We start from the raw sequence: 24,325 nt of genomic DNA, 5'->3' as shown, positions 1-24,325 counted from the left end.
CTCCTCCCCACTGAGAGCTGGTGTGTGGGGAGCGGACTGGAGCATCATCCAGGTGGGGTACACACTGGTGGGGGTGGAGGGGATCCCCATGACCTGTACAGTGCTGTGAGTGGGGTGTCCAGAATACCACTATAGAAGTGGCAGGAATGCTTATTATTTGTCAGTCCAGATACTACAAGAGGCTGCGGGGCTGGTCAAACCTGGAATGGATCACAGCTGCTCTGAACAGGCATGTCTCCAGTGTGTGTTGTGTGACTCCAACCCAGAAACAATGTCCCATCCCTCCAGATAAGCATACTCCTTTCTTTTTCATATTGTTACATATTTATTAAAAAATAACATTAATAATAAAAATAACAATAATAAAAATTAATTACATTTAATATAAAACTCCCCTATTAAATAACTTAAATATGACAATAGAGTGTGGTGTGCAGGTGAGCTACAGGGAGGTGAAGACATGGTACACACACAGGCATCTCGGTGCTCCTCCCCTTCCTCTGCAGACCCACAGCCCTGCTGTGCTGACAGGGGACAGGGGCGTCCCCACAGCCCCAGACTGGGAGCTTGACAGCCGTGAGACTGGGGCGGGACGAGACGTGTGGCTTCGTGTGCATAAGAAAAACGAAGGGCAGTCTTGAGAAAAATGACACAGCTTTCAAGATGCACAGACACAGTGGTTCTGAGACAGTAGGAGTCTGCTTGGAAATGGAATTGCAGCCCCTGTGTGTACACACACACACACACACACACACACACACACACACACACACACACACACACACACACACACAGCTGGAGTACAGACTCTTACTGGAGCCCCTGTGTATGTGAACCTCTCTGCTCCTCAGAATTGCCTGGGCTTCTCCTCTGTCACACACACAAGCCATGCCGTTTTCGTGCTGGTCCCAGTCCTATGCAAATCTTTTGCATTTTCCAGTGTCATCCCCATTGTGCAGTACTGACTGCGCATTGTGCAAGCAAAGTGTTTTGGTTTGTTTTTTTTTTACAGAATTAAGGACGATACAATAAGTGAGAGTGGAGTCAGTAGTACTTGACAGACTAGCACCTGAAGGTGAGCCCAGAAGCGGTCCCTGCGTCCCCGGGCAGGACTTCCTGCCCCGCCCCTTCCTGCAGGGCAGCAGGCCAATCGCAGGCTGAGCCTGCAGTGTGCAAGGCCTCCTGGGAAAGGTGTGAGCCTGAGACCGCTGGAAGCCCCAGAGAGTGGCAGCCCGGCCGAAATACACAAGGTTTGATCTGTTCCTTATTTATGCTTTGTCTTTTCCCCAGGAAAGCGCAATGGATTCTTAGGAACCCAACCCATCGTCTTACGTCACAGAACTCTTTCGTCCTGCGTCCTTGACTTTTCTCTGTGCTGGTGTCTGTGACGTTTTTCGAATATACATTCAGAATCCATTACAGTCGAGGCGAACGATCGGTACGGGGTGTCTGCGTGTACCTCCAGATCAGGTCTTGGGGGGAAGAGTAGCCCCTGGATTTCATACCCCAGGGTCCCCACAAGGACATCGCATTTCTTGTTTTGCCAAAAAAAAACAAAACAATCGAGCCTGCCCACGAGGCGGGAGGAACCTCCCTGCAGATGTCCTTTCCTGTTTCACCCGGCGGCGGTTCAAACCCTCTCCAGCAGGGGGCGCAGTAGCCACTCTCCCCCACCTCCTGCCAGACCGGTCACAGCATGGGCCGCCCCCCCATCACAGGGGAAGGCAGAGCGTGGGGTGGGGTGGGGGACCTCCCCATCCCTTCCCTCGCAGGAGGTCTTCCTAATGATTAATCCACTCGCGGCTGGAAACGGGGACCCTCCCCCCCTCCTGGCCGGCCGGAACCACGCCTTGGACTGGGAGCAGGTGGAACAATCCCACTCGCTGACCCCCCCCATCTGCCGGCTTCAGCTGGAGTCCATCCCGCCGGATCCAGGACGGCTTCGGCCCCCCAATTCCCAAACCTTTTCGCAATACAAGCCCTGTCTCCTCCGAGGTGTCAAGAGGTCCAACGTGTGTCTGACTCAGGGAGGGGAGGGGGGGACCCCAATATTTTGGCCAGCGAGTGCACGTTTAATCAATGGTTAAAGACGTAGTTGACCCCGGTGCTGGAGATGGCAGGCGTTTGTGTTGGATCCCTTTAACCCACATTCCTGGGCAGGTGGAGCCAAAGTCTCCGAGGTCCAGTGGAATCCAGTGGATGTTTTTTTCTCTTCCATGTCATTAGCTCTTTTCTCGAAAAGAAGGCATGACATCATCACGGCAAGCCCCTCCCACCTCCCCCTCCTCATTGGTGCGTATCCAGTGTCCAGCCCAATCAGATAACTCCTTGTTATGGAAGAGGCGTGGCCTTCGCTGCTGCAGTGCCTGATGGGACTTGCAGTTCTCCAACTCCCGAGAGAGAAAATACTTTCAGCTGGCATCATTTTCAGTAGTTCAGTGCATTTTCGAAAAAGAAAGGATTGCGAACCATTTGTCGCAACGACTCGCCTGATTATTATTTGTATTATTACTGCTGTTGTCGCTGCAAATCATCATCATCATAATAATAATAATATTAAGAAATTAAACCATTTTACAAGTCATTTCCAATATAAAAATATACTCTTGACAACAGCAATAATAAAAAAAAATAATAACGTCATTTAAAAACAGAGACGGAAAGTTTCAAAATATCGTCCATCCACGAGGTCCCGTTTTCAGGCAGCTCTCTGGTTGCTCCTGTTCTCACAGATGTGCCGTCAGGAACCGTTTCTGCAAGGTCCTGGGGGAGAGAGGAGGGAAGAGGGGAGCAGGGGCGTTAGAAGAGGGTTTTCCCCAGGAGACAGAGTGGGAGAATGAGAAAGGACCCTGCAATAAAACCAGCATGCAGCTGCCTTGAAAGACACTCTTGAAAGAGACAGAGTTGACACAGACGATACCGATATAGGACACACGCAGACAAACGATTGGGAAACTGCTCAGGGCATAGCGGTCTGAGCCATTCCGGGTTTCCGCAGCGGCAGAATCTTGTGCGCGCAGTGTGGATGAAGAGTAGCATCACAGATCATTGTCACTTTATACACCTTTTCAGATGTACTTGGAAGGCAACAACGAGCAGTGCCGTGTGGGCACCAGAGCCTGGATCGTGTACGGAGAACCCGGACCGGGATCGGCCTGCTGTGCCGCGGGAGTGCGGTGTGTCTTCCCCGTGCAGGGAGGGGCTCACCAGGTTGATCTACAACAGCAGTGCCCGCATGGCTGCCTTGGTCAGGCCGTGCCGGGTCTTGCGCTGTCTCTTCCTGTGGGGGCGCCGCGGCCGCTGCCGAGCGGGAGGGGGCGTCGCCGGGGGGGCCGCTGTCCCTGGGGGGGGAGAGAGAGAAAGAGAGAGAGAGAGAGAGGAAGGGGAGACGGGTGAATTTCGTGTGGCTGCCAGGGTGTGAGGGTGGGGCAAGATGAGCGTTCAGTACCAGGGCACTAAGCTGGCACCGGGAACCCCCGGGGGGGGGAAAGACACAGCCCCGCACAGGTGGGCCGAGCGAGGTGAGGCCAGACAGGTGCTCAGAAAGCCCAGGGCAGACGGGAAACGCTCGATGACGCAGAGGCAGGCCGGCTCGCATGAGGCTGACGCAAGCACAGCGATATGTTCCTGCTCTCTATAAATAGGGCTCCCTCTATCCTGTCTCCGAGTCAGACAGGCAGACTGAAGAGGCGTGTGTGTGTGTGTGTGGAGGCAGTGGTGGGGGGTTACCTGGCCTGTGTGTTGTAGTTCTGTTGCTGGGGTGCTGTTGGTCTTGGTGACGCTGTTGCTTGTGATGTTCCTCTGGCTGCTGCTGTTGCTCCTGGTGTTGCTGTTTCTGATGCCGGTGATGTTCCTCTGGCTGCTGTCGGTGTAAGTGTTGCTCTTCTTCCAGTTGCTGCTGTTGCTCTTGGTGTTGCTGTTTCTGATGCCGGTGATGTTCCTCTGGCTGCTGTCGGTGTAAGTGTTGCTCTTCTTCCAGTTGCTGCTGTTGCTCTTTGTGTTGCAGTTTCTGATGCCGGTGATGTTCCTCTGCCTGCTGTCGGTGTAAGTGTTGCTCTTCCTCTGGTGGCTGCCGATATGCTTCTTCTGGAGGGTGATGAGGATCGTGGTGCTGTGGTTGTGTCTGTTCTTGCTGCTGCTTCTGCTGCTGATGATGATGCGGTTGCGGTGTCTCTGGTTGCCGTGACTCTGGTTGCCGTGGCCGCGCTTGGTGCTGGGGCTCCCTCGGGGCAGCTCGGGGCACATCAGCGGTGGACGCACAACGGCAGGCCAGGTGGTCCTCCACCGACACCACCGCCCGGCCGTAGTTGGTCTTCTTGTTGACGTATTCGATCTTCACCACCTGTTGGCCCCACCCAGAGATCAGAGGTCAGAGGTCAGGGGTCAACGCAGAGGGCGGTACGAGCGCCGCCGAGAGCGGGGAGGGATAGCGAGATAACGCAGTACCGCCGACTGACCTGCAGGTGGCGCAGATGCACCGCGGTGGGCAGGCAGCGCTGCCCCCGCAGGCTGCAGCAGCCCGAGCAGCGCTGCACCTCCACGCACGGCGGCCAGACCAGGAAGTTGGCGTTCCTGCGGTCCACCATGCCGCGGGTGATGGCCATGACCTCCGTCCGCACCTTGCACTGGGCCTGCACCGCGGGCTCGGCCTCCAGCACTGCAGAGCAAGAGGGCAGAGGGCAGAGGGTGAGGGTGAGGGTGAGGGAGGGGGCACGGGGTGGGGCGGGGCCCGGCGCGGCGGCAGCGAGGGGGCACTCACTCAGGCTCCTCGGCAGGCGGCTGAAGGTGCTGTTGGAGAGGGCGCCCCCACTGGCCGGGCTGTCCGGGTCGTCCTCTGGAAGAGAGCGAGGGAGAGGGGGGGCAGGGTGAGCGGACGGCCACAGTCTCTCCCCACAGCCCTCCGGCCGAGACCCCCGGGGGTCCTGCCTCCAACTCACGGCGCCCAGGCTCCAAGGCTGCCTCCCTCCCTCTGCCTCTGTTTCTCAGCTCACACTGCCTCCCTCCTCCTGCCTCTCTCTCTCTCCCCCTGCCTCTCTCTCTCAGCTCACACTGCCTCTCTCTCTCCTCCTGCCTCTCTCTCTTCCCCTGCCTCTCTCTCAGGTCACACTGCCTCTCTCTCTCCCTCTGCCTCTCTCTCTCAGCTCACACTGCCTCTCTCTCTCCTCCTGCCTCTCTCTCTTCCCCTGCCTCTCTCTCAGGTCACACTGCCTCTCTCTCTCCCTCTGCCTCTGTTTCTCAGCTCACACTGCCTCTCTCTCTCCTCCTGCCTCTCTCTCTCCCCCTGCCTCTCTCTCTCAGCTGACACTGCCTCCCTCCTCCTGCCTCTCTCCCTCCTCCTGCCTCTCTCAGCTCACACTGCCTCTCTCTCTCTCTCCCATTCTGAGCTCGAACCTCTTGCCCGTACTGCCTTCACCCCTCTCTCCTGAGCTATAAAAAGCTGCCCAGACCGCCTCCCTCACCTCCAGCCCCCCGGCCCCGCGTGTGCCAGAGAGAGAAAACATTGTTCCCCAAACACAAAGGAGATTGTTCCGCAGGAACAATGGAACTGGCTATTTTTAATCCGTGTCTTTTTCTGGAGAATGTGTGTGCGAGTGGAAAAGTCAGGCCGAGCAGGAGACGGGGGGAGAGAACACCTATCTTGTGTCCACAGGGGGGGGGAATGAGTGTAGAGTGAGTGTGCAGGGAGAGTGTGGGGTGTGTGTGTGTGTAGGTTGTGTATGCAGGGTGTGTGTGTGTAGGTGTTGTGTACAGGGGGTGTGCCATGCTCTGCGTTCTCTACAGAACAATGCTGTGGCCTTGTGCAGTAGCCTTGACATCAGGCTCAGGGTTGGGGGACAGAGACAGGGGAGGAAACCGGAGACCCATGCAGGACCCTCCCCAGAGGGTCTTTTTTCGGGGTGGGGGGGGAGTTTAGGTGGGAGTGGTGGCAGGGGTCCTACTATTTTGGCCAGAGACTCTATCAGGGGGACAGTGCAGATTTACCTACGGAGTCAGTCAGTAGGAGGCGCCGCAGGTCCTCGATGGAGTTGATGGAGCTGCTCTGCACCAGCTCGACCAGAGCTCTGGGCAGGGGGTCCCCCTGAGAGAGAGACAGAAACAGAGGAGTGAGGTCCTTGCAGACACATCTGTCACAGCTGCTGAGAGAGACAGAGACAGACAGAGAGACAGACACATCGTGGGAGAGACTGTCACAGCTGCAGAGAGAGAGAGAGACAGACAGACAGAGAGACAGACACACCCTGGGAGAGACTGTCACAGCTGCAGAGAGAGACAGAGACAGAGAAAGAGAGAGAGAGACAGACAGAGGCAGAAGGGGGGTGCAGTGTGGTGGGCGGAAAGAGACAGAGGGCCTGTGTTTGGATGGGAAGAAGGGACAGAATTATTGTAGCCAGGGGCCAGAGGGGAAGGGAAAAAAAACAGAAGAAACCGATGAAAACAGGGAGCACCCAGATGGAATGCGTGCTCTGCGGCTTTATTTAAAAAAAGAAACTGTTGAAAAGATGAAAGCCTCGTTTGACACCCCCTCCTTCCCCTCCCTGGTCTCTAGATGTTGTCTTCGGCAGCGCTTGTTGTGTGTGTGTGTGTGTGTGCGTGTGCGCGCGTGCGTGACTCTGGGACACCCACATCACCACGACAACCACCAAACAAGCCACACAAACACGAATAGAGGAACTGCCCCCACGCCCCTCTCACCCCCCCCCACCACCCCAAACCCCGTGACACCCGGACCAGCTCAGAGCAACGCTCATTTTCACTGATCGGGACCTGACTGACCGCTGGAGTGACCGGGACTGACTGTTTCTCCAAGCACGGGGCCGGGACATCCCAGGTAGACTGTGATGCCCAAGGGGGGCGTGCGCAGCGTCAGGTGTCACGTCTGAAATGGCAATGCCGCATGGGGGCGCTGGCCCCCGGGATGTGTCGGTACTTGCTTGCTGCCTGTGCAGCGGTCGGACTGGACACCTGTTCTGGGAGGCGGTGGACACCTCATAATGACAGCCTTCCCCTCGCTGAGGGACCCTGCTGCCTGTAAAAACCTCACCACAGTAAAGACAGCGCGGCAATCAGGCACGCAGACCACACACACGATCCTCTCTTCCTGTCTCTCCTAGTTTCTCTCTCCGCCTTCTTTTCACTGTCTCCCCAGTCTCTGTGTCTGTCCGTCTGTGGGTCCCTGTCTCCCCAGTCTCTGTGTCTGTCCTTCTGTGGGTCCCTGTCTCCTCAGTCTCTGTGTCTGTCCTTCTGTGGGTCCCTGTCTCCTCAGTCTCTGTCTCTGTCTGTCTCTATGTCTGTCAGTCTGTTTGCCAGTCACTGCGTCTCGTCAGTCTGTTGGTCACTGTGTCCTGTCAGTGTTCAAACCTGCCCCGTAACTCGAGAGCTCGGGCACAATGAAAACCAGCAGGTCTGGGGGATCCCCACAGCCATGGCTGGGTACCCCTCCGTGCCGGGTTTCCCACGGGGCGACGAAGGAGGGAGACACGGGTGACTCACGAGAAACGAGCTGCAACTCGAGATCCAGATCAATCATCACGCGCTCTCCAGCGGCTGGTCCAGAACCCAGAGGTGTCACCAGAGGTGCTCGGCTCGTGCCCTTCGTCTCGGGGTTTAGCGTTAGAACGGTCTCAAGTGCGTCACGCCCATCGACGTCATTCAGTTGGCGTTCACCCCTCGCTTTGCACGTTGCGGAGCGAAGGTCCCTAGGGCCTACGGACACCAGAATCCGGCCCTGCTACCCCTGGGTTATGGGATTCCCAGAACCAGGGCTTTGTCACTCACAGCAGGTGCAGGGCAGAGACAAGGGGAGGAATCGGGGATCCCTGTCACCTGTCACGCACCCCACTGCTGAACGACCTGCTTCGGAAGTAGGGGTTCCCCGCCCTGGGCGCCACACCTCGGGGTCACCGCAGGAGAGTTGGCACAGCCAGAGGGCCAGGGGCCGGACAGACAGTAACGCCGAGCCGAACGCCAAAATAAACGCCGAGCCACGTTGCACAGGGCAACCATCCTGCAAGAATTAACACCAAAGTCGTGTTTGTCAAAGCGCCCGTCCTGCAGACCTTAACGTCACGTTTCACAAGGAAGCTGACGTGCAGAAACGAAATGCTGAATCATGATTTCCCCTCTGATCAAACAAAAGCTTGCTGTTTAAATTACGCACGTTCCTGCCTTCCTTCCTTGTAGCGACTGTTGTCATCAGGTGTGCCGCTGTCACAGTGAGAGACAGGTGAGGTGTCTGGTGTGTCGCTGTCACAGTGAGAGACAGGTGAGGTGTCTGGTGTGCCGCTGTCACAGTGAGAGACAGGTGAGGTGTCTGGTGTGCCCCTGTCACAGTGAGAGACAGGTGAGGTGTCTGGTGTGCCGCTGTCACAGTGAGAGACAGGTGAGGTGTCAGGTGTGTCGCTGTCACAGTGAGAGACAGGTGAGGTGTCTGGTGTGCCCCTGTCACAGTGAGAGACAGGTGAGGTGTCTGGTGTGCAGCTGTCACAGTGAGAGACAGCTGAGGTGTCAGGTGTGCCCCTGTCACAGTGAGAGACAGGTGAGGTGTCTGGTGTGCCCCTGTCACAATGAGACACAGGTGAGGTGTCTGGTGTGTCGCTGTCACAGTGAGAGACAGGTGAGGTGTCTGGTGTGCCCCTGTCACAGTGAGACACAGGTGAGGTGTCTGGTGTGTCGCTGTCACAGTGAGAGACAGGTGAGGTGTCAGGTGTGTCGCTGTCACAGTGAGAGACAGGTGAGGTGTCTGGTGTGCCCCTGTCACAGTGAGACACAGGTGAGGTGTCTGGTGTGTCGCTGTCACAGTGAGAGACAGGTGAGGTGTCAGGTGTGTCGCTGTCACAGTGAGAGACAGGTGAGGTGTCTGGTGTGCCCCTGTCACAGTGAGACACAGGTGAGGTGTCTGGTGTGCCCCTGTCACAGTGAGACACAGGTGAGGTGTCAGGTGTGTCGCTGTCACAGTGAGAGACAGGTGAGGTGTCTGGTGTGCCCCTGTCACAGTGAGACACAGGTGAGGTGTCTGGTGTGTCGCTGTCACAGTGAGAGACAGGTGAGGTGTCTGGTGTGTCGCTGTCACAGTGAGACACAGGTGAGGTGTCAGGTGTGTCGCTGTCACAGTGAGAGACAGGTGAGGTGTCTGGTGTGCCAGTGTCACAGTGAGAGACAGGTGAGGTGTCTGGTGTGTCGCTGTCACAGTGAGAGACAGGTGAGGTGTCTGGTGTGTCGCTGTCACAGTGAGAGACAGGTGAGGTGTCTGGTGTGCCCCTGTCACAGTGAGACACAGGTGAGGTGTCTGGTGTGTCGCTGTCACAGTGAGAGACAGGTGAGGTGTCAGGTGTGCCCCTGTCACAGTGAGAGACAGGTGAGGTGTCTGGTGTGTCGCTGTCACAGTGAGACACAGGTGAGGTGTCTGGTGTGCCGCTGTCACAGTGAGAGACAGGTGAGGTGTCTGGTGTGCCCCTGTCACAGTGAGACACAGGTGAGGTGTCTGGTGTGCCGCTGTCACACTGAGAGACAGGTGAGGTGTCTGGTGTGTCGCTGTCACAGTGAGAGACAGGTGAGGTGTCAGGTGTGCCCCTGTCACAGTGAGAGACAGGTGAGGTGTCTGGTGTGTCGCTGTCACAGTGAGAGACAGGTGAGGTGTCTGGTGTGCCGCTGTCACAGTGAGAGACAGGTGAGGTGTCTGGTGTGTCGCTGTCACAGTGAGACACAGGTGAGGTGTCTGGTGTGCCCCTGTCACAGTGAGAGACAGGTGAGGTGTCTGGTGTGCCGCTGTCACAGTGAGACACAGGTGAGGTGTCTGGTGTCTCGCTGTCACAGTGAGAGACAGGTGAGGTGTCTGGTGTGCCAGTGTCACAGTGAGAGACAGGTGAGGTGTCTGGTGTCCCCCTGTCACAGTGAGACACAGGTGAGGTGTCTGGTGTGTCGCTGTCACAGTGAGAGACAGGTGAGGTGTTTGGTGTGCCAGTGTCACAGTGAGAGACAGGTGAGGTGTCAGGTGTGTCGCTGTCACAGTGAGAGACAGGTGAGGTGTCTGGTGTGCCGCTGTCACAGTGAGAGACAGCTGAGGTGTCTGGTGTGTCGCTGTCACAGTGAGAGACAGGTGAGGTGTCTGGTGTGCCAGTGTCACAGTGAGACACAGGTGAGGTGTCTGGTGTGCCCCTGTCACAGTGAGACACAGGTGAGGTGTCTGGTGTGCTGCCTTGCAAGTTGAGTGTTATTTAACTTTGTTGTGGTTGCTGCTGTTGTTGTGTGTGTAGGCTGTGTTTCTTTAATGTGTTTGCATTAGAGCACACATGCAAATAAGCCTCTCATTGCACTTGTGCACATGGTCAATTAACTGAACCCTGAGCCCTAAACCTTGTGCCCTGTGCCCTGAGCCCTGAGCCCTGAGCCCTGAGCCCTGAGCCCTGTGCCCTGTGCCCTGAGCCCTGAACCTTGTGCCCTGAGCCCTGAGCCCTGTGCCCTGTGCCCTGAACCTTGTGCCTTGTGCCTTGTGCCCTGAGCCCTGAACCCTGAACCCTGAGCCCTGAGCCCTGAGCCCTGAGCCCTGAACCTTGTGCCTTGAGCCCTGAGCCCTGAACCCTGAGCCCTGAGCCCTGAGCCCTGAGCCCTGAGCCCTGAACCCTGAACCCTGAGCCCTGTGCCCTGAACCTTGTGCCCTGTGCCCTGAGCCCTAAGCCCTGAGCCCTGTGCCCTGAACCTTGTGCCCTGTGCCCTGAACCCTGAGCCGTGTGCCCTGACAGCCTGGCAGCTCATGCAGTTGCCTGAGGGAGACGCTAGGATCTCTGCAGCATGGAACAGCCTGCAGGAAGCAAGGTGATTCCCTGTTTTTTTTTTTGGGATGTGTGAGGGGGTGTTCCCAGGAAGTAGCACCTGATGGGTGTGCACCCTCTCTCTATTGGGGTGTCCTGTCCTTCCCCCCACAGACCCAGCCGGAGCCAGCCAGGTCTCCTGCAGGCTCTGCGTGCGGGACCCCAGAGCCCAGAGCGCGGAGAGACACGGGTTCGAGAGCAGAGAGACCTGCCGCCTGTCGCGCCGCGTCCCCAGCCGGCCCCGCTTCCACCCCCCTCGCCCCCTGCAAGCTACACGCCAGGTCTCACTCCGCAGCTCCTACTCGTACACGTCATTCTGTCCGCCCCCCCGCCGGCCCCTGTTCCGGGGTCTCCGGGCCGAGCTGCGGTGGGAGCCCCCCCCGTCCCCGGCACTTGAGCGCGAGAGGCGTCTGGAGCCCTGTGTTTGTACAGCGGGGCAGACGGCGGGGTGCTCTGTAAATACACCCCCCCACCCGAGACACACACACACACACACGCCACCGACACGCCGTCTGCACAGCGTCTTGACGGAGGACCCGGGCCACGAACCCCCCGCGGGACCGAGCCGCGCGGGACGGCAGCGCGAGGACAGGTGCTCTGGGCACCCGCCACCCCGCGAGACCGGACTGGGGAGCACGCCGCTCCTGCTGCAGTCGGTGCGCAGGAGGTCGAGATGAAAAACACCCCCCCCCCCCCCCCGTGTGTGATTTCCTTCTCCCGTGACACGTTGACAGCAGACAGACAGCAGGCGCGGGCGACGCGGCTCTCACCTGGGCGCTAGCACACAGCAGCCAGCAGCACGCCGGGAACAGGAGCACACCCCACGAGCGCATCGTGCCGCCCAGCTGCCGGTCGCCGCGAGAGCCGGCTGAGCATTGAGAGCGACACGAGCCACCCGCTCCTCGGCGACTCCGGGCTCGGGACGGCGGCGCGCGGGGGGGCGGCGCGCGGAGCAGAGCGAGAGTCACCGGCGGGGCAAAACACCGCTCTTCTCCTCTCGCCTTCGTGTGTGTTTTTTTCCAAAAAAAAAGCGAGTACGTTCTGTTAATCCCTTATCAGGAGCATCCAAGAGCAGCGTCGTCCAGAGGTCCCTGCCCGCCCGGCTGCACACACACGTCCCGGGGTGTTGAAGGAAGAAAGATAGGTAGTGCGATGTGTTGTTAGTTTCGAGCGCTTTACTCCCCAGCGTTGTCCTTAACGAACTGCGTTGTCAGAAGACAGCATCACAGGGTTTGTTTTCTTCTGGTCTCTGTGTTTCGGGAAGCGTGTTTATATTCACCCAGCGCTCTCCTCCTCCTTCAGATGTGCTGATCCAGGGGCGCTCACGAAGAGAGCGTCAATAAATCCAGTGTTGGTGCTGTACAATTCGCCTCTTACAGCTCTCCCGGACACAGGCGACCACTGGTGCGCGGGGTCTCCGTTGGAAAAGCAAAAAAAAAAAAGCAATCAGGACGTAATTGTATACAGTACATATATTTATATATCCACTTGTGTTACCGCTGACAGCTGGCGAATGTCATCGTGGCTCGGACGCTTCAAGCCCCTGCGAAGCTCAGAGATGTGACCCGCCGACCTTAACGCAGTTATTCATCCAGCTCGGGAGAGAAAGTTTCATAAAGTTTGGAAAAAAAAAAACCCCAACAGCAGCAACGACAGCCGAAACCGGCGGTCCTCGTCGGCACGCGCCCGAGCGCTCCTCCAGCCGGTGCCTCGCGGCTGCCCCGTCCGGCGCTGCGCCGTTTTCCAGCTCTCGCGGGCTCCTGCGCGCCGCCGCGTGTGCCTGTCGGCCTGGCCTGATCGCGAGCGAGGGAGGGAGCGAGTGAGCGCGTGTGCTGGGCTGCGCTGTTGTTGTGCATCGCGGCCGCGGCGCTTGTTTTGTTGCGCGCCCACCTCTTCGAGGGAGGGCGGCCGCTCCTTTTTTGGGGAGCGGGGTGGGGCGAGGAGGCGGAGGAGGAGGAGGAGGAGGGGAAGTTCCCCTCGCCGCCCCGCTGAGTAATTGTCTTGGAAGGGCGAGCAGCGCCGGCAGGTGGAGCGGCGCAGAGCGATTTCCACTTCCAAGAACTTGAATCTTCTTTTCACGGGATAAACACGGAGGATCACAAAATAGACCACGTCACATTAATATAGACATATACCCAAAACAGCATATACGAACACATCTCGTTCAGGTTAAAAAAAGCAACGGATACATGACAATTAGTACTTTTTTTCCCTGGTGCACGAGTTCAGGTCAGTTTGAAGCACTTCCAGAAAAACCGACCTATGCCATTTTGTTCCTGTATGTGATGATCAATATCAGAGGTTCTTGAGATGTAATCTTCTACCCTCTATTTTGTGTGCCCTGTGATGGACTGGTGTCCCGTCCAGGGTGTGTGTGTGTGCCCTGTGATGGACTGGTGTCCCGTCCAGGGTGTGTGTGTGTGCCCTGTGATAGACTGGTGTCCCGTCCAGTGTGTGTGTGTGCCCTGTGATGGACTGGTGTCCCGTCCAGGGTGTGTGTGTGTGCCCTGTGATGGACTGGTGTCCCGTCCAGTGTGTGTGTGTGTGCCCTGTGATGGACTGGTGTCCCGTCCAGGGTGTGTGTGTGTGCCCTGTGATGGAATGGTGTCCCGTCCAGTGTGTGTGTGTGTGCCCTGTGATGGACTGGTGTCCCGTCCAGGGTGTGTGTGTGTGCCCTGTGATGGACTGGTGTCCCGTCCAGTGTGTGTGTGTGCCCTGTGATGGACTGGTGTCCCGTCCAGTGTGTGTGTGTGTGCCCTGTGATGGACTGGTGTCCCGTCCAGTGTGTGTGTGTGCCCTGTGGTGGACTGGTGTCCCGTCCAGGGTGTGTGTGTGTGTGCCCTGTGATGGACTGGTGTCCCGTCCAGTGTGTGTGTGTGCCCTGTGGTGGACTGGTGTCCCGTCCAGGGTGTGTGTGTGTGTGCCCTGTGATGGACTGGTGTCCCGTCCAGTGTGTGTGTGTTCCCTGTGATGGACTGGTGTCCCGTCCAGGGTGTGTGTGTGTGTGCCCTGTGATGGACTGGTGTCCCGTCCAGTGTGTGTGTGTTCCCTGTGATGGACTGGTGTCCCGTCCAGGGTGTGTCTGTGTGCCCTGTGATAGACTGGTGTCCCGTCCAGGGTGTGTGTGTGCCCTGTGATAGACTGGTGTCCCGTCCAGGGTGTGTGTGTGCCCTGTGATAGACTGGTGTCCCGTCCAGGGTGTGTGTGTGCCCTGTGATAGACTGGTGTCCCGTCCAGGGTGTGTGTGTTCCCTGTGATGGACTGGTGTCCCGTCCAGTGTGTGTCTGTGTGCCCTGTGATGGACTGGTGTCCCGTCCAGGGTGTGTCTGTGTGCCCTGTGATAGACTGGTGTCCCGTCCAGGGTGTGTGTGTGCCCTGTGATAGACTGGTGTCCCGTCCAGGGTGTGTGTGTGCCCTGTGATAGACTGGTGTCCCGTCCAGGGTGTGTCTGTGTGTGCCCTGTGATGGACTGGTGTCCCGTCCAGGGTGTACCCCGCCTTGTGGCCGTCGCATGCTGGGATAGCAGGGCTCCCCTGCTCAAGGTTTCACACAAAAGCTACTGAACGAGGGCTGTGATTGCGAGCCCGGCTCGACCGCTCCTGTAGACACAGAAAGCGAGTTTTTATTTGGGACGGGCCAGTCGGGGTTGGAAGAAGGAGGACTGACCTGGAGAGGGAGGGGGGGAATGACCGGACCGGCTCAGCCGAAAAAGGGAATGTCCCCCTGGACCACAGCCCCGTCCCGTCACATCAAAGTCCAGTTATCCAGCCGCCTTCCTCCCGGTGAAGAAACACCTGTAGCCGCCTGACAAGTCCCTTAAACCCAGGTTCACCATTTTCTAAAGCTCCGTCTGTGTGAGTGCAGTCCAGCCCCTCCTCGGCCTGACTTCACTCGCTAGTTGGAGAAACTCTACCCGCTGTGAAATGACAGCAGCAGCAACAACAAAAACAACAACAACAACAACAACAACAACAACAACAACAAAAAAAACTCGGTTGCTTCACGTTTGACGTGATAACGTCAGCCGAAACGCGTTTCAACGATTTCCAGTGCAGAAAATCGTATTTTTTTTATCGGCAAATTTACCGGTACATTTTTTTTTTTAAGCGGGAAAAAAAACCCGGGCAAGACGATATCGCCCCACAATCCCGTGCGAGCCGCGTCCGTTGGTGACGAATCCCGCTGAAATCGGACGTTTTTATCTCTTTACAGTTTGGACAGCTCTTTCAAGTATGAAATTCTTGTCAATGAACTGTTACCAAGCGTTTCCGAGTATCAAAATCGAAGTCACGACAAGACGAAGTACGCCGTTCCGTCAACGTCGAAAATCGTCCGGTAAGCGCCATATTTGCTATCTTTTATCTTCTTAATTTTAAGCGTTTTGACGTGTATTCTTCCAACAGCGTGCTTGACTCCGCTGTCCTGGGGTTCACTCATTTAATTGCTGGGGGAGAGGCGAGTTTTGCATTGGTTCGGTAAATTTAAACAGAATTAGACTCGGGAATGATGTGTCTGCTGTGGAAACCGGCCCACGCAGTGCTGGTGTGGTATTTAATAATAATAATAATAATAATAATAATAATAATAATAATAATAATAATAATAATAATAATTGCTTCCACTTATAAAGCGCTTTTCTGGACACTCCACTCAAAGCGCTTTACAACTAATGGGGACTCCCAGGACTTAATGTATGCAAGACAAACGGGGTGAATTGAAGACATTCTTAATGACACTATAAATATGTCTCACCTACTGTCACAATTTAATATCCACTGTCCTTAACGGCCTGTATATCAGTTGTATATAACAACCATCTGGTCAGCATTCTGATTGCATTTCCATATCAATTTAATTATTCTGTTCCAAGAACAGGACTTTAAACCTCAAAAGGTATTGCTATGCAGTGTTAAAAAGGTTCACATCTATTTGTTTGTATTGCAAAGAAAAACCTCTGATTTACAGTGTTTTTTTAAGCAGGGGGGAGGGGGCTCTATGAATCATTTTATGTATAAGAATTTTAATGAAGATGGCTGGGATAATTGTAGCTGCTCTCTCGGTCTGAATCTTTATAGATTTTGCTGGGCAAAGTGACTCCGCGGCTGTCCGGAGCCGGTGTTTGTGCGTGCTCCGTGTTGTGCCCGGAGCTTTGCCCGGGTTGCTGAGCCTTCGTCAAAGCTTCCCCAGGGAGAAAAGGAAACCCACCCACATGCTTCGGCTTTGTTCTTCGGGCCCAAAGAGAAGCGGTTTAATGCCCTAGATCACCTCTCTCCCTCTCACCACCCCCCCAGTCCCAGCCTGCGGGTTGAGTCCCTTCTGCTGGTGGGCAGAGGCGCTGTTGTGGTGCGCTGTGCCGGAGACCCCCGTGGAGCGGAGTCTGGGGTCTAGAATCCGCCTGGGGGCGGGGGGCTAGGAAACGCAGCCTGCCCTTCGTCCCCGGGAGAGGCGGGACCGCTCCCGGGGCCGGAGGAAATGGAAATTCAACATGGAGGCGCTGCGTCAATATTTTCACGGAAACTTTTTTTTTCTCTCCCCCTGTGTGTCCAGGGAGCGGCCAGGTGCGATGTTGTTCGGGAGAGCGCACAAACATTTCCAAATGGAAAACGGATCCCCCCCCCCCACCACCACCAATCCCCCACCCCCTTCCTACCCCTCCATCCTTTCCCCAGCCTGGTCTTTCAAGGTCAGAAAAGTGTGAGCTGCTCTCCAGGCCAGTCCCTCTGCGGCTATATGTCTTAAGATGAAGCTTTTCATTCGCGCAGGGGTGGTTGTGCAGCAGTGGTTTGACTTTATAAGGCCGCAGCAGCAGGAGCCATTAAGATAAAGTGTTGGCTATCAGTCCTCTGGAGGCCGGTGTGTCAGGAGGATTAATAGGTTAGCTCTGAGAACGGACCGCTGTGCGCTGGCTCGGTTCTCACCCGCTCTTTCCACCTGTCCTTCGCACCAGCCGGTGGTGTGCCCCCCAAACCCCCCCACCCCACGGTCGCGCTTGCTCGGTTCTTCTCAAGTCCTGCACTTCTCTAGATCCCCACTTCCCTGTCTCGTGCTCTGCTCTGGTGCTCGGCCCGGCTTTGCTCTGACCTTGTTCCCAGACAAGCCCTTCGAGCTCTTGAACTGTATTTTACCGAGTCATGAACTTCGCTTGCTTGGCTCAGCCCTGCTTGTGTATTTCCCTTTTGTGCCTGTGCTCCAACTCACCACACCACTTATATTTTTGCTTGTGCCCAGAATGCGTGCAGTCTTTGCCCTGCTGGAATTCGATCGCGTTTCCGTGGGTCACGGTGCCAGCCCCAGACAGCGGTGAACTCCACTACGCTGCCCTGCTGTGGGAGCAACCAGTTTCCTTGTAACCGTAACCAGGATTACATCACCGTAACAGGCTCAGATGAGGCCTTTGTGTTTTCCTGATTTAGTTTCCTGGCTGATCTGCCATTGCATTTTCTGGATCTTTATAAACAGCTCCAGTACAGTTGTGGGCTCTAGGTTCATCCCACACACACACACATAGCGATAGCAGTAACCATAGAGACTTCAGACTTTGGTATTCTTTGCTCACCTTGAGTGCTGCAGTGTTTCAGGCAGTGGTTTTCAACCTGGGGTGCAGCTGCCCCCTGTGGCTATGAAATGCCTTTTCTGGGGGTACGAGACAGCCCAGATTCCTTTAGACATGAATTAAATCACAAATTAAGAAAGACGCACGAGCATGTTTAAGGTACACATGACACTTAAAAAGTGTAATTTTTCATTCTCAACTCTTCTATTATTATTATTCTCAATTATACAGCGAAATTAAGATAGACGTGTCTGGGTCATTTTGTAGTTCTAGTATCTCTTGGGTTTACAGAGCTGACCTACTTCAGCGATTTTTGATCTGGGGTATGAAAACAGATTTGGAGAACCAGGGCGGTGCTGCTGCAGTACAGGCGAAGACCTACAGGCTAGAGATGGGTGGCTCTGCTGTGGGGGTCCTGGCCGTGGACATGAAAAGCAAGCTACGGCTGAAGGGTGGATGGCTCTGCTCCTGAGTTCTTGTGCGCCCGACAGCAAATTCCTGAACCTTTTCCTTTTTTTAGGATTTGGACCTAAAGCTGGGGTTCCTGATGTTAATGACTCTTAAGAACATGAACAAGTTTGCAAATGAGAGCAGGCCAGTCGTCGCATTTAGCTGATATGGCTGCTAGTAGCTTATTGATCCGAGGGTCTCATCCAGCTGTTTCTTGGAAGAAGCCAAGAGTATCACAGCGTGGCCTGGCGAATTGTTCCACGCTCCCGCCACCCTCTGTGTAACGACTTGAGTCCATGATTCCCACAGCCTTGGTCCAGACACCGCAGTGCAGGTACGTGTGCCGATGCACAGTTGGCCACACGTTCTCTGCACGCCCATGCTGGTTACAAAACCTGGAGTCCTCGTGTACCGCACACATCACCTGGAGTGAAAATGACCCTCCATTGTGTTCTCTACTCGGTTACAACAATGGCCCCAGTGCGCGTGGTTAAAAAAAGATTGTGTGAACAATCGCTGTGTGCACAGGGCTTACACCTCATTAACAAGTTACACAATGCCCCTGTCGCATTTGTCAGGGGAATGTAAAAAAAAAACAACCACAGCAGAGCGACCCAGCCTGGGTCCATTCATTGCCTTTCCTTCAGAGCGCCTGTGCAGCTCTGTTCCTGGTCAGTTCACTGTTAAATGTTTATCATTCATTTTCCAAAGACAAAAAAAAAACCCACCATACAATAAACTGGATATTTGTTAAAGTAAGAAATTGAGAGATTAATTAGAATATAATTCAGAATACAGCACCTTACAGACCTCCTCCAACATACTGCATTACTTTTTAATTAACACCTTCCAATTCTTCCTGATCTTTAAAAACTGGATTTGGGCTCCTACAACCAGGGTTTGGAGTCTCTGAATTCAAAGCAGTAGTTAATTAGCAGGGTTCACCTATCAACTGAGAATAATTGTATGAAAATACTGCAGGGGAATATGTTGCTGGAGCTCCAAAGTTAATTTTCAGTCTTGAAGCTGAGCTGTGGCAGTTTTTTTGTTTTGCAGATGGGTCCTTTTTAAACTGTGCTGTTTATATAAACATGCCTTTCAAAGCAGTCATCTCCAATTGTATTTCTGTATTTAACAGAAGTCACATCTCTGCTGGCTGATCTTAAAGGTTCTATAAACAGTGCCATTGAGCACTGAAAGAAGGTGGATGAAGAAAAAATATATATATACAGAATAAAAAAGATATATAAAATATATACATATTTTACACATAAACTGTTTTGTCGCTAAAATAAAAGGTTCAAAAAGCAGTCATCTCAAGGCGCTTTGCAATATGTAAAAAGCGTATTGCGCAAAATAAAACTAAAGGAAATTGCAAAGCCAAGATATCAAAGCTGATACAGAAAATGAAGAAATTTCAAAAAGCCTTTGTGGAAAAGTCGGTTTTTAGGCTAGATTTAGAAGCTCCCAATGTCGCTGAGCCCCTGACCTCTTCTGGGGTGGTGTCCCAGAACTCTGGGGTACAGCAACCCCAGGCCCTGTCGCCCCCAGAATGGAGACGAGCAGCAGAGGCACTCAGAAACCCAGAAGGGTCAGTGTGAAAGCTGTGAGGGGGGGAGTGAACAGGTGATATGTGGTTGGCTACTGCCAAGTCATGCAGATCCTTCAGACAGTTTGACTTCCACAGATACGGGCTGTCTGGCTGTATTTCTCAGGTGGAAAAAAACACAGCTTTGTACGAAAGGAAGTGTCCAGTTCTGGTCCTGGAGGGCTGCCCTGTCTGCAGGTTTTCTGCTCTGTTGGTCCAGTTAAGCCAGAAACCCAGCTCGTTCAGCTCATGGGAGAGCTGAACTGGAATTCAAGCCCGTGATATGACAGCCCCCAGATGCACAGTGTGGTTTACAGGTGCGGTATTCTGCACAATGAGCTGCAGGAGTCGGTCCAGGGAGGCCCGTGAGTTTGTGAGCTGCACTCCGGGCCCAGCCTGGGGATGAGCACGACACAGTGTGCCTCTGCCTTGAGGTCTTGAGCAGCTGCTGCTGTTGCTTTAATGGATCAAAGTGCTGAATGGATTTCTTTAATAGATCATCATGCTGAATGGATTGCTTTAGTCTGAACATCTTGTTTGACAAGGGAGGTGTTCAGGGCATTGTGTCTGTTGATTGGGATTGGCATGTAGCGAGAGGTCCTGGGCAGTGGCTCAGACGTTTTACCCAAGGAGCTAGTGGCCTCCCAACCCGCCCAAAAATTACAGGTGCCAAATCCATCACTTGGGCTTCTGAGGAAACAGGCACCAAACATGTGGTCGCATGTGCAGTTTCAGTCGTCTTCCGGGCTCTCATTAACCAGCACCGCCTTTCTGTCACTGCTATAGCAGTCCCCCTGACAGTGCTTGGAGAGGCCTGGAGAAGAATAGCCATATAAAGTCATGGCAGATCAGAGCAGCACAGGGAAAACCTCTGACAGTGCTTCCTGTTTTTGGACCATGTAAGACGTGTATTCCCTGTAGGGTCTGGCTCTGTTCAAAACCTGCCCGCCATTTCCTCACATGAAAGGGACAATTGAAAGGGTTTATCAGAAGGGAAATCTTGGTTCCATTCTTAAAATCTTAAAATAATTACCTAGCCTACATTTTCATTAATCACCTTTTTACAGTAATAAATGTATTTATAAAATTAATAAATATTTTACCCCAAGAGGTGACAGTGGTAGATCTGCAGGATGCATTTCACAATTGGCTGGTGTGTATACGAACACACTAGTGTCTCAGTATGTGTGGGTGAATTCAAGGTGAGTGGGACAGGAGAGGGACAGCAGTGTCTCCAGTCCAGTCAGGAGTGTGCCAGTGTGTGAATTCAGGGGCAGTGTGAGAGGAGAGGGACAGCAGTGTCTCCAGTCCAGTCAGGAGTGTGTCAGTGTGTGAATTCAGGGGGAGTGTGAGAGGAGAGGGACAGCAGTGTCTCCAGTCCAGTCAGGAGTGTGTCAGTGTGTGAATTCAGGGGGAGTGTGAGAGGAGAGGGACAGCAGTGTCTCCAGTCCAGTCAGGAGTGTGTCAGTGTGTGAATTCAGGGGCAGTGTGAGAGGAGAGGGACAGCAGAGTCTCTAGCAGTGTCTCCAGTCCAGCCAGGAGTGTGTCAGTGTGTGAATTCAGGTTGGGTGTGAGAGGAGAGGGACAGCAGTATCTACAGCCCAGTCAGGTGTGTAAATTCAAGACTTCCTTCATAAAAATATGTTATAAGTCCATTAAGATACAGGTCTTCAAATTTTAGCCAGTTTCCTGAGGCTTACATTACTTTTCTTTCTTGCAACTTCATGCAATAGCCATCTGTGGGTCTATATCTGTATATACTGTTATATCTTTGTGTTATTTATATCTATCAGCATCATGACATGTTATTAATACCATTATTATTAATTTTCCCTGTCAACCGCCTCTCTTCCCCCCCCCGTGTGTATATATAGAGCTATGTCTCAGCTTCCTGTACCGTTGACAAAACAATGCAGCTCTGCTGTCCTTCCTCTTGCATTAATGCTTACACATACCGGTTATCACAGGGAAACAAATTGTCAATGGGTTTTACATGTGCTGCTCAGCTCTGTGGTCATTCTATTCAGAGCCTAAAGAGAAGAAGAAGAAACAGTTTGAAGACCGGAACATATTATTATATGTAGTGTAATATGTACTGTATTATAAGATATCCTTGGCTCTGTATGGTACATTTTGTCCCCAAAGAACCCAGATCAGTTTATGCACAAGAGGAGAAAGAGCATCGGCAGATCAGGCTGAGAAGGGAAAAACTGTTTCAGCATTTGAATCAAGAGGGATCTGCAGGAAGGCGGGGTTGTACAGGCCTGCAGCGAGATTTAGCCATTGTTAATACCTCTACTGCATTTACTAGGGCCACGGGATTCTTAATGACCAAATAGTCAGGACCTCGGTTTGATCTGCCTCGCAGAGGACGGGTATGAAAACGCGTTGTTTATTCAGGTACTGCGGTGTGTCTTCTAGTACCATCACAGCAGAGCTCGGGCCAGGAGCCTGCATGTTAGAAACATACTGGGCCAGTCTAGGGTCATCTCTGTCCGGAATGGAGAAAAGGCTGGAGCTCATGTGGAGGTGGAATGAATGACTGACCAGCACGATGCTGCAGTCGAACTGTTCCACACTACATGGCCAAGCGGTCAGTTAACCGGACAGGAACTGACCTCCAGCCATAGAACCTCAGCAAACAAAACTTGCTCTCTGGACTAGAGAGGGGGACTTTACTGGTGGTGAAACCATTTGTTGTGCATTAGGGACCTAACATCCTAAATTAAAGTCCTTAGTTTGAACACAATAACCAACCTTGCTTGACAGCTTCTGATCTTATTCGTCCTTAACCTTAAAGTAAATTAAATTTAAATAAAACGTCACAGTTTTATTTCGGGGAGATGGTGGGGTGTAATCTAGAGCGCTGCATATCGCAGGAAGTGGCTTTTCTCTCTGTGAAAGCCAAAGTGATTAAGCTTCCCCTTCTCTCTCCACAAAATGTGTCCGTACTAAAAAAGTTCTCTTTTTATTTTATTTTAAAATAAAAAGAGGCTGTAGTGGTACCTACGCCATTTTTCTTCAGGCCTGAGCTTGTTTGACTCCTGCAACAGGACACTTCCTTTCACAACTGAATTTACTGCAATAGCTAATTGTGTTCTCAGTCTGTCTAGGGAGCATGGAGTCTGATCGCTTTAACACGACTTTCAGTCAATTTGGTGCTGAGTCCCCAGGGTCAGACTGACGCATTCCCACTGGGTCGACAGGATAGAGAGAGAGAGAGAAGGAGTCAGAGACAGGCAGGGGGAGAGGACAGAGAGGATGCAAGGGTGATGCTGTTCAACTGTGCGGCCAGTCTCTCCAGAGCCTCAAGAGAAGATGAAGAAACAGAGAGAGGGGGTGGAGGAGAAGGACTGAGAGAGAGTTGCATTCTGGCACATCGTGCGAGGGGACGAGGCTGAAAAATCTCGAAGCACGCTCAAACCAGACTTGACCCCAGGACTGTGCCCACGCAACACAAAAGATCTCTTCACCGGCGTCCCACAGAAACAGCTGTCAGAAGTAGGCCGTGGCTGTTGAATGCAGCGGGGTCAGTCTCTGCAACCGACATACAGTAAATGGGGTGTTTGCTTTGAAAGGGCAGGCACAAGAAGCCCTGATTGAATGGTTGGTTAATTGTTTGACAAGGTTTGCAATGATCGGGGGAAAAAAAACCATACAAGGGGCTGATGCACTAGGGCCTTCTCAGGGAAGAGTAGAGCCCACTGTGTGTCAGTGGGACAGAAGAGCAAGACAGGCTAGATGCAGAAGGGATCATGTACAAGACTGGTGTTGTTATGAGAGTAGCAGGAACGGATACATGCTGGCCGGTATTACACTGCGGCGGGACAGAAACAGGTCATTGCCCTGCGACTCAATGAGCTCCCTAAGGAAGATGTGTGTGCTTGATTGTCCCCCTCGCGGGGCCCTCAGTTCCTGCGCTGGTCCTCAGCCTGGCGCTGGGCCCGCACACAACAGACCGGCAGGAACATTCCTGCAGGACACGTCCAGAACCCGCGGGCTCAGACAGATGGAACCGGCTTCCTGTGGGATTGTTGACGGAGTCCGGCGGAAAAGTGCAAGAGTTCCTCAGGGTTTTTGTCCGAGGGATTTGTGTTTGGTAGAGTAAGACACCTGGGGAGCCATGTGATTCCCTAGGCTCCCAACCACCAGCCCTTTCTGGAGTGGGGGTGTGGAGCTCTCCCATGGGTTAGGAATCTTGTGCTTCTTAACAGCCCCTTTGCGGTTTCCTTTCAGAAACACTGGAGAAAGTGATTAATGGGCCCTCCATACAGTTGATCTCTAGTAAGCCTTTTCAGTGAAGATGAGACGGTGGAGAGCACAGTGTTCAAGTCGCGGGCTTTAATGTTATTATCTTTGGAATTCCCATGTTAAGAAAGAGGCTTTATTATTAAAATAGGAATTGGGGAGTGATCTAAGCCCTTATGTCAGTTTAGAGGAGTAAGTTAAAACCATGTATCCCTTTGATTTTACTGTGAATTGATTTAATTATATGTATATCTAACTTCAGCATGATTTCCCGTAAAGTGTATCAGACTTTTTCATACCTCAAAGATTTATCCTGATGTTACTGGAAATATTCTACACTTTACTGTGCTTTTACCATGGCACTCACTAGGTTAATCTTTATAATGGGTGTATAATAAGAGGGATTTCCTGTTTTCATTTTCTCTAAAATGTAGATATGTTGCCATTTTGCTCATTTAACCCTACAGGTATAAACCATATAGCACTCCAGAATGGAGAACACTTCGCAGTTTTGCTTCTTTGTGCAGAGCAACAGTGTATCAAGATGAATTCAGGCAGATTCTATAAGTGTGAGTGTTCATTATAGCGACCTTTCTGCATCAGTGACTTCCGAGATGTGTTCTGTCCTGAGCCGACTTGATGAAGTGTGACTCGCGTGTAACTGGTCTCACTGTGTGC

General features: G+C 53.4%; 2 protein-coding genes across 5 annotated transcripts in view; one reads left to right on the top strand and one right to left on the bottom strand.

Annotated features, from left to right (window-relative positions):
* Window positions 1-301: 301 nt before the first annotated feature.
* LOC102693368 (platelet-derived growth factor subunit B-like) lies at window positions 302-12,675 on the bottom strand. Of its 2 annotated transcripts, XM_015359564.2 has the most exons (7): window positions 11,579-12,675; window positions 5,983-6,079; window positions 4,760-4,834; window positions 4,458-4,657; window positions 3,730-4,342; window positions 3,208-3,341; window positions 302-2,763 (listed from the first exon to the last, which is right to left on the bottom strand). In XM_015359564.2, exons 1-6 carry the CDS (start codon window positions 11,639-11,641, stop codon window positions 3,217-3,219), a joined length of 1,173 nt encoding a protein of 390 aa, XP_015215050.2. In that variant the 5' UTR covers window positions 11,642-12,675; the 3' UTR covers window positions 302-2,763; window positions 3,208-3,216. The 2 variants fall into 2 exon arrangements, with proteins under 2 accessions (XP_015215050.2, XP_069052991.1); XM_069196890.1 differs by lacking the exon at window positions 11,579-12,675 and having other exon boundaries at window positions 5,987-6,002.
* Window positions 12,676-14,968: 2,293 nt separating this feature from the next.
* The window catches only part of LOC107078862 (SUN domain-containing protein 2-like), a 58,722-nt gene continuing 49,365 nt past the window's right edge, over window positions 14,969-24,325 (top strand). For 2 of the 3 annotated variants that reach the window (XM_069196857.1, XM_069196856.1), the window contains exon 1: window positions 14,969-15,143. The gene's annotated coding sequence lies outside the window, so the exon portion shown is untranslated. The remainder of the gene's footprint in view (window positions 15,144-24,325) is intronic. The other variant, XM_069196855.1, reaches the window with a different exon arrangement.

Source organism: Lepisosteus oculatus, chromosome 12 (genome assembly GCF_040954835.1).
Source record: "Lepisosteus oculatus isolate fLepOcu1 chromosome 12, fLepOcu1.hap2, whole genome shotgun sequence".
NCBI lineage: Eukaryota > Metazoa > Chordata > Actinopteri > Semionotiformes > Lepisosteidae > Lepisosteus > Lepisosteus oculatus.
Note: the sequence above shows the minus strand (reverse complement) of the source record. Positions and strands in the feature narration are given on the sequence as shown.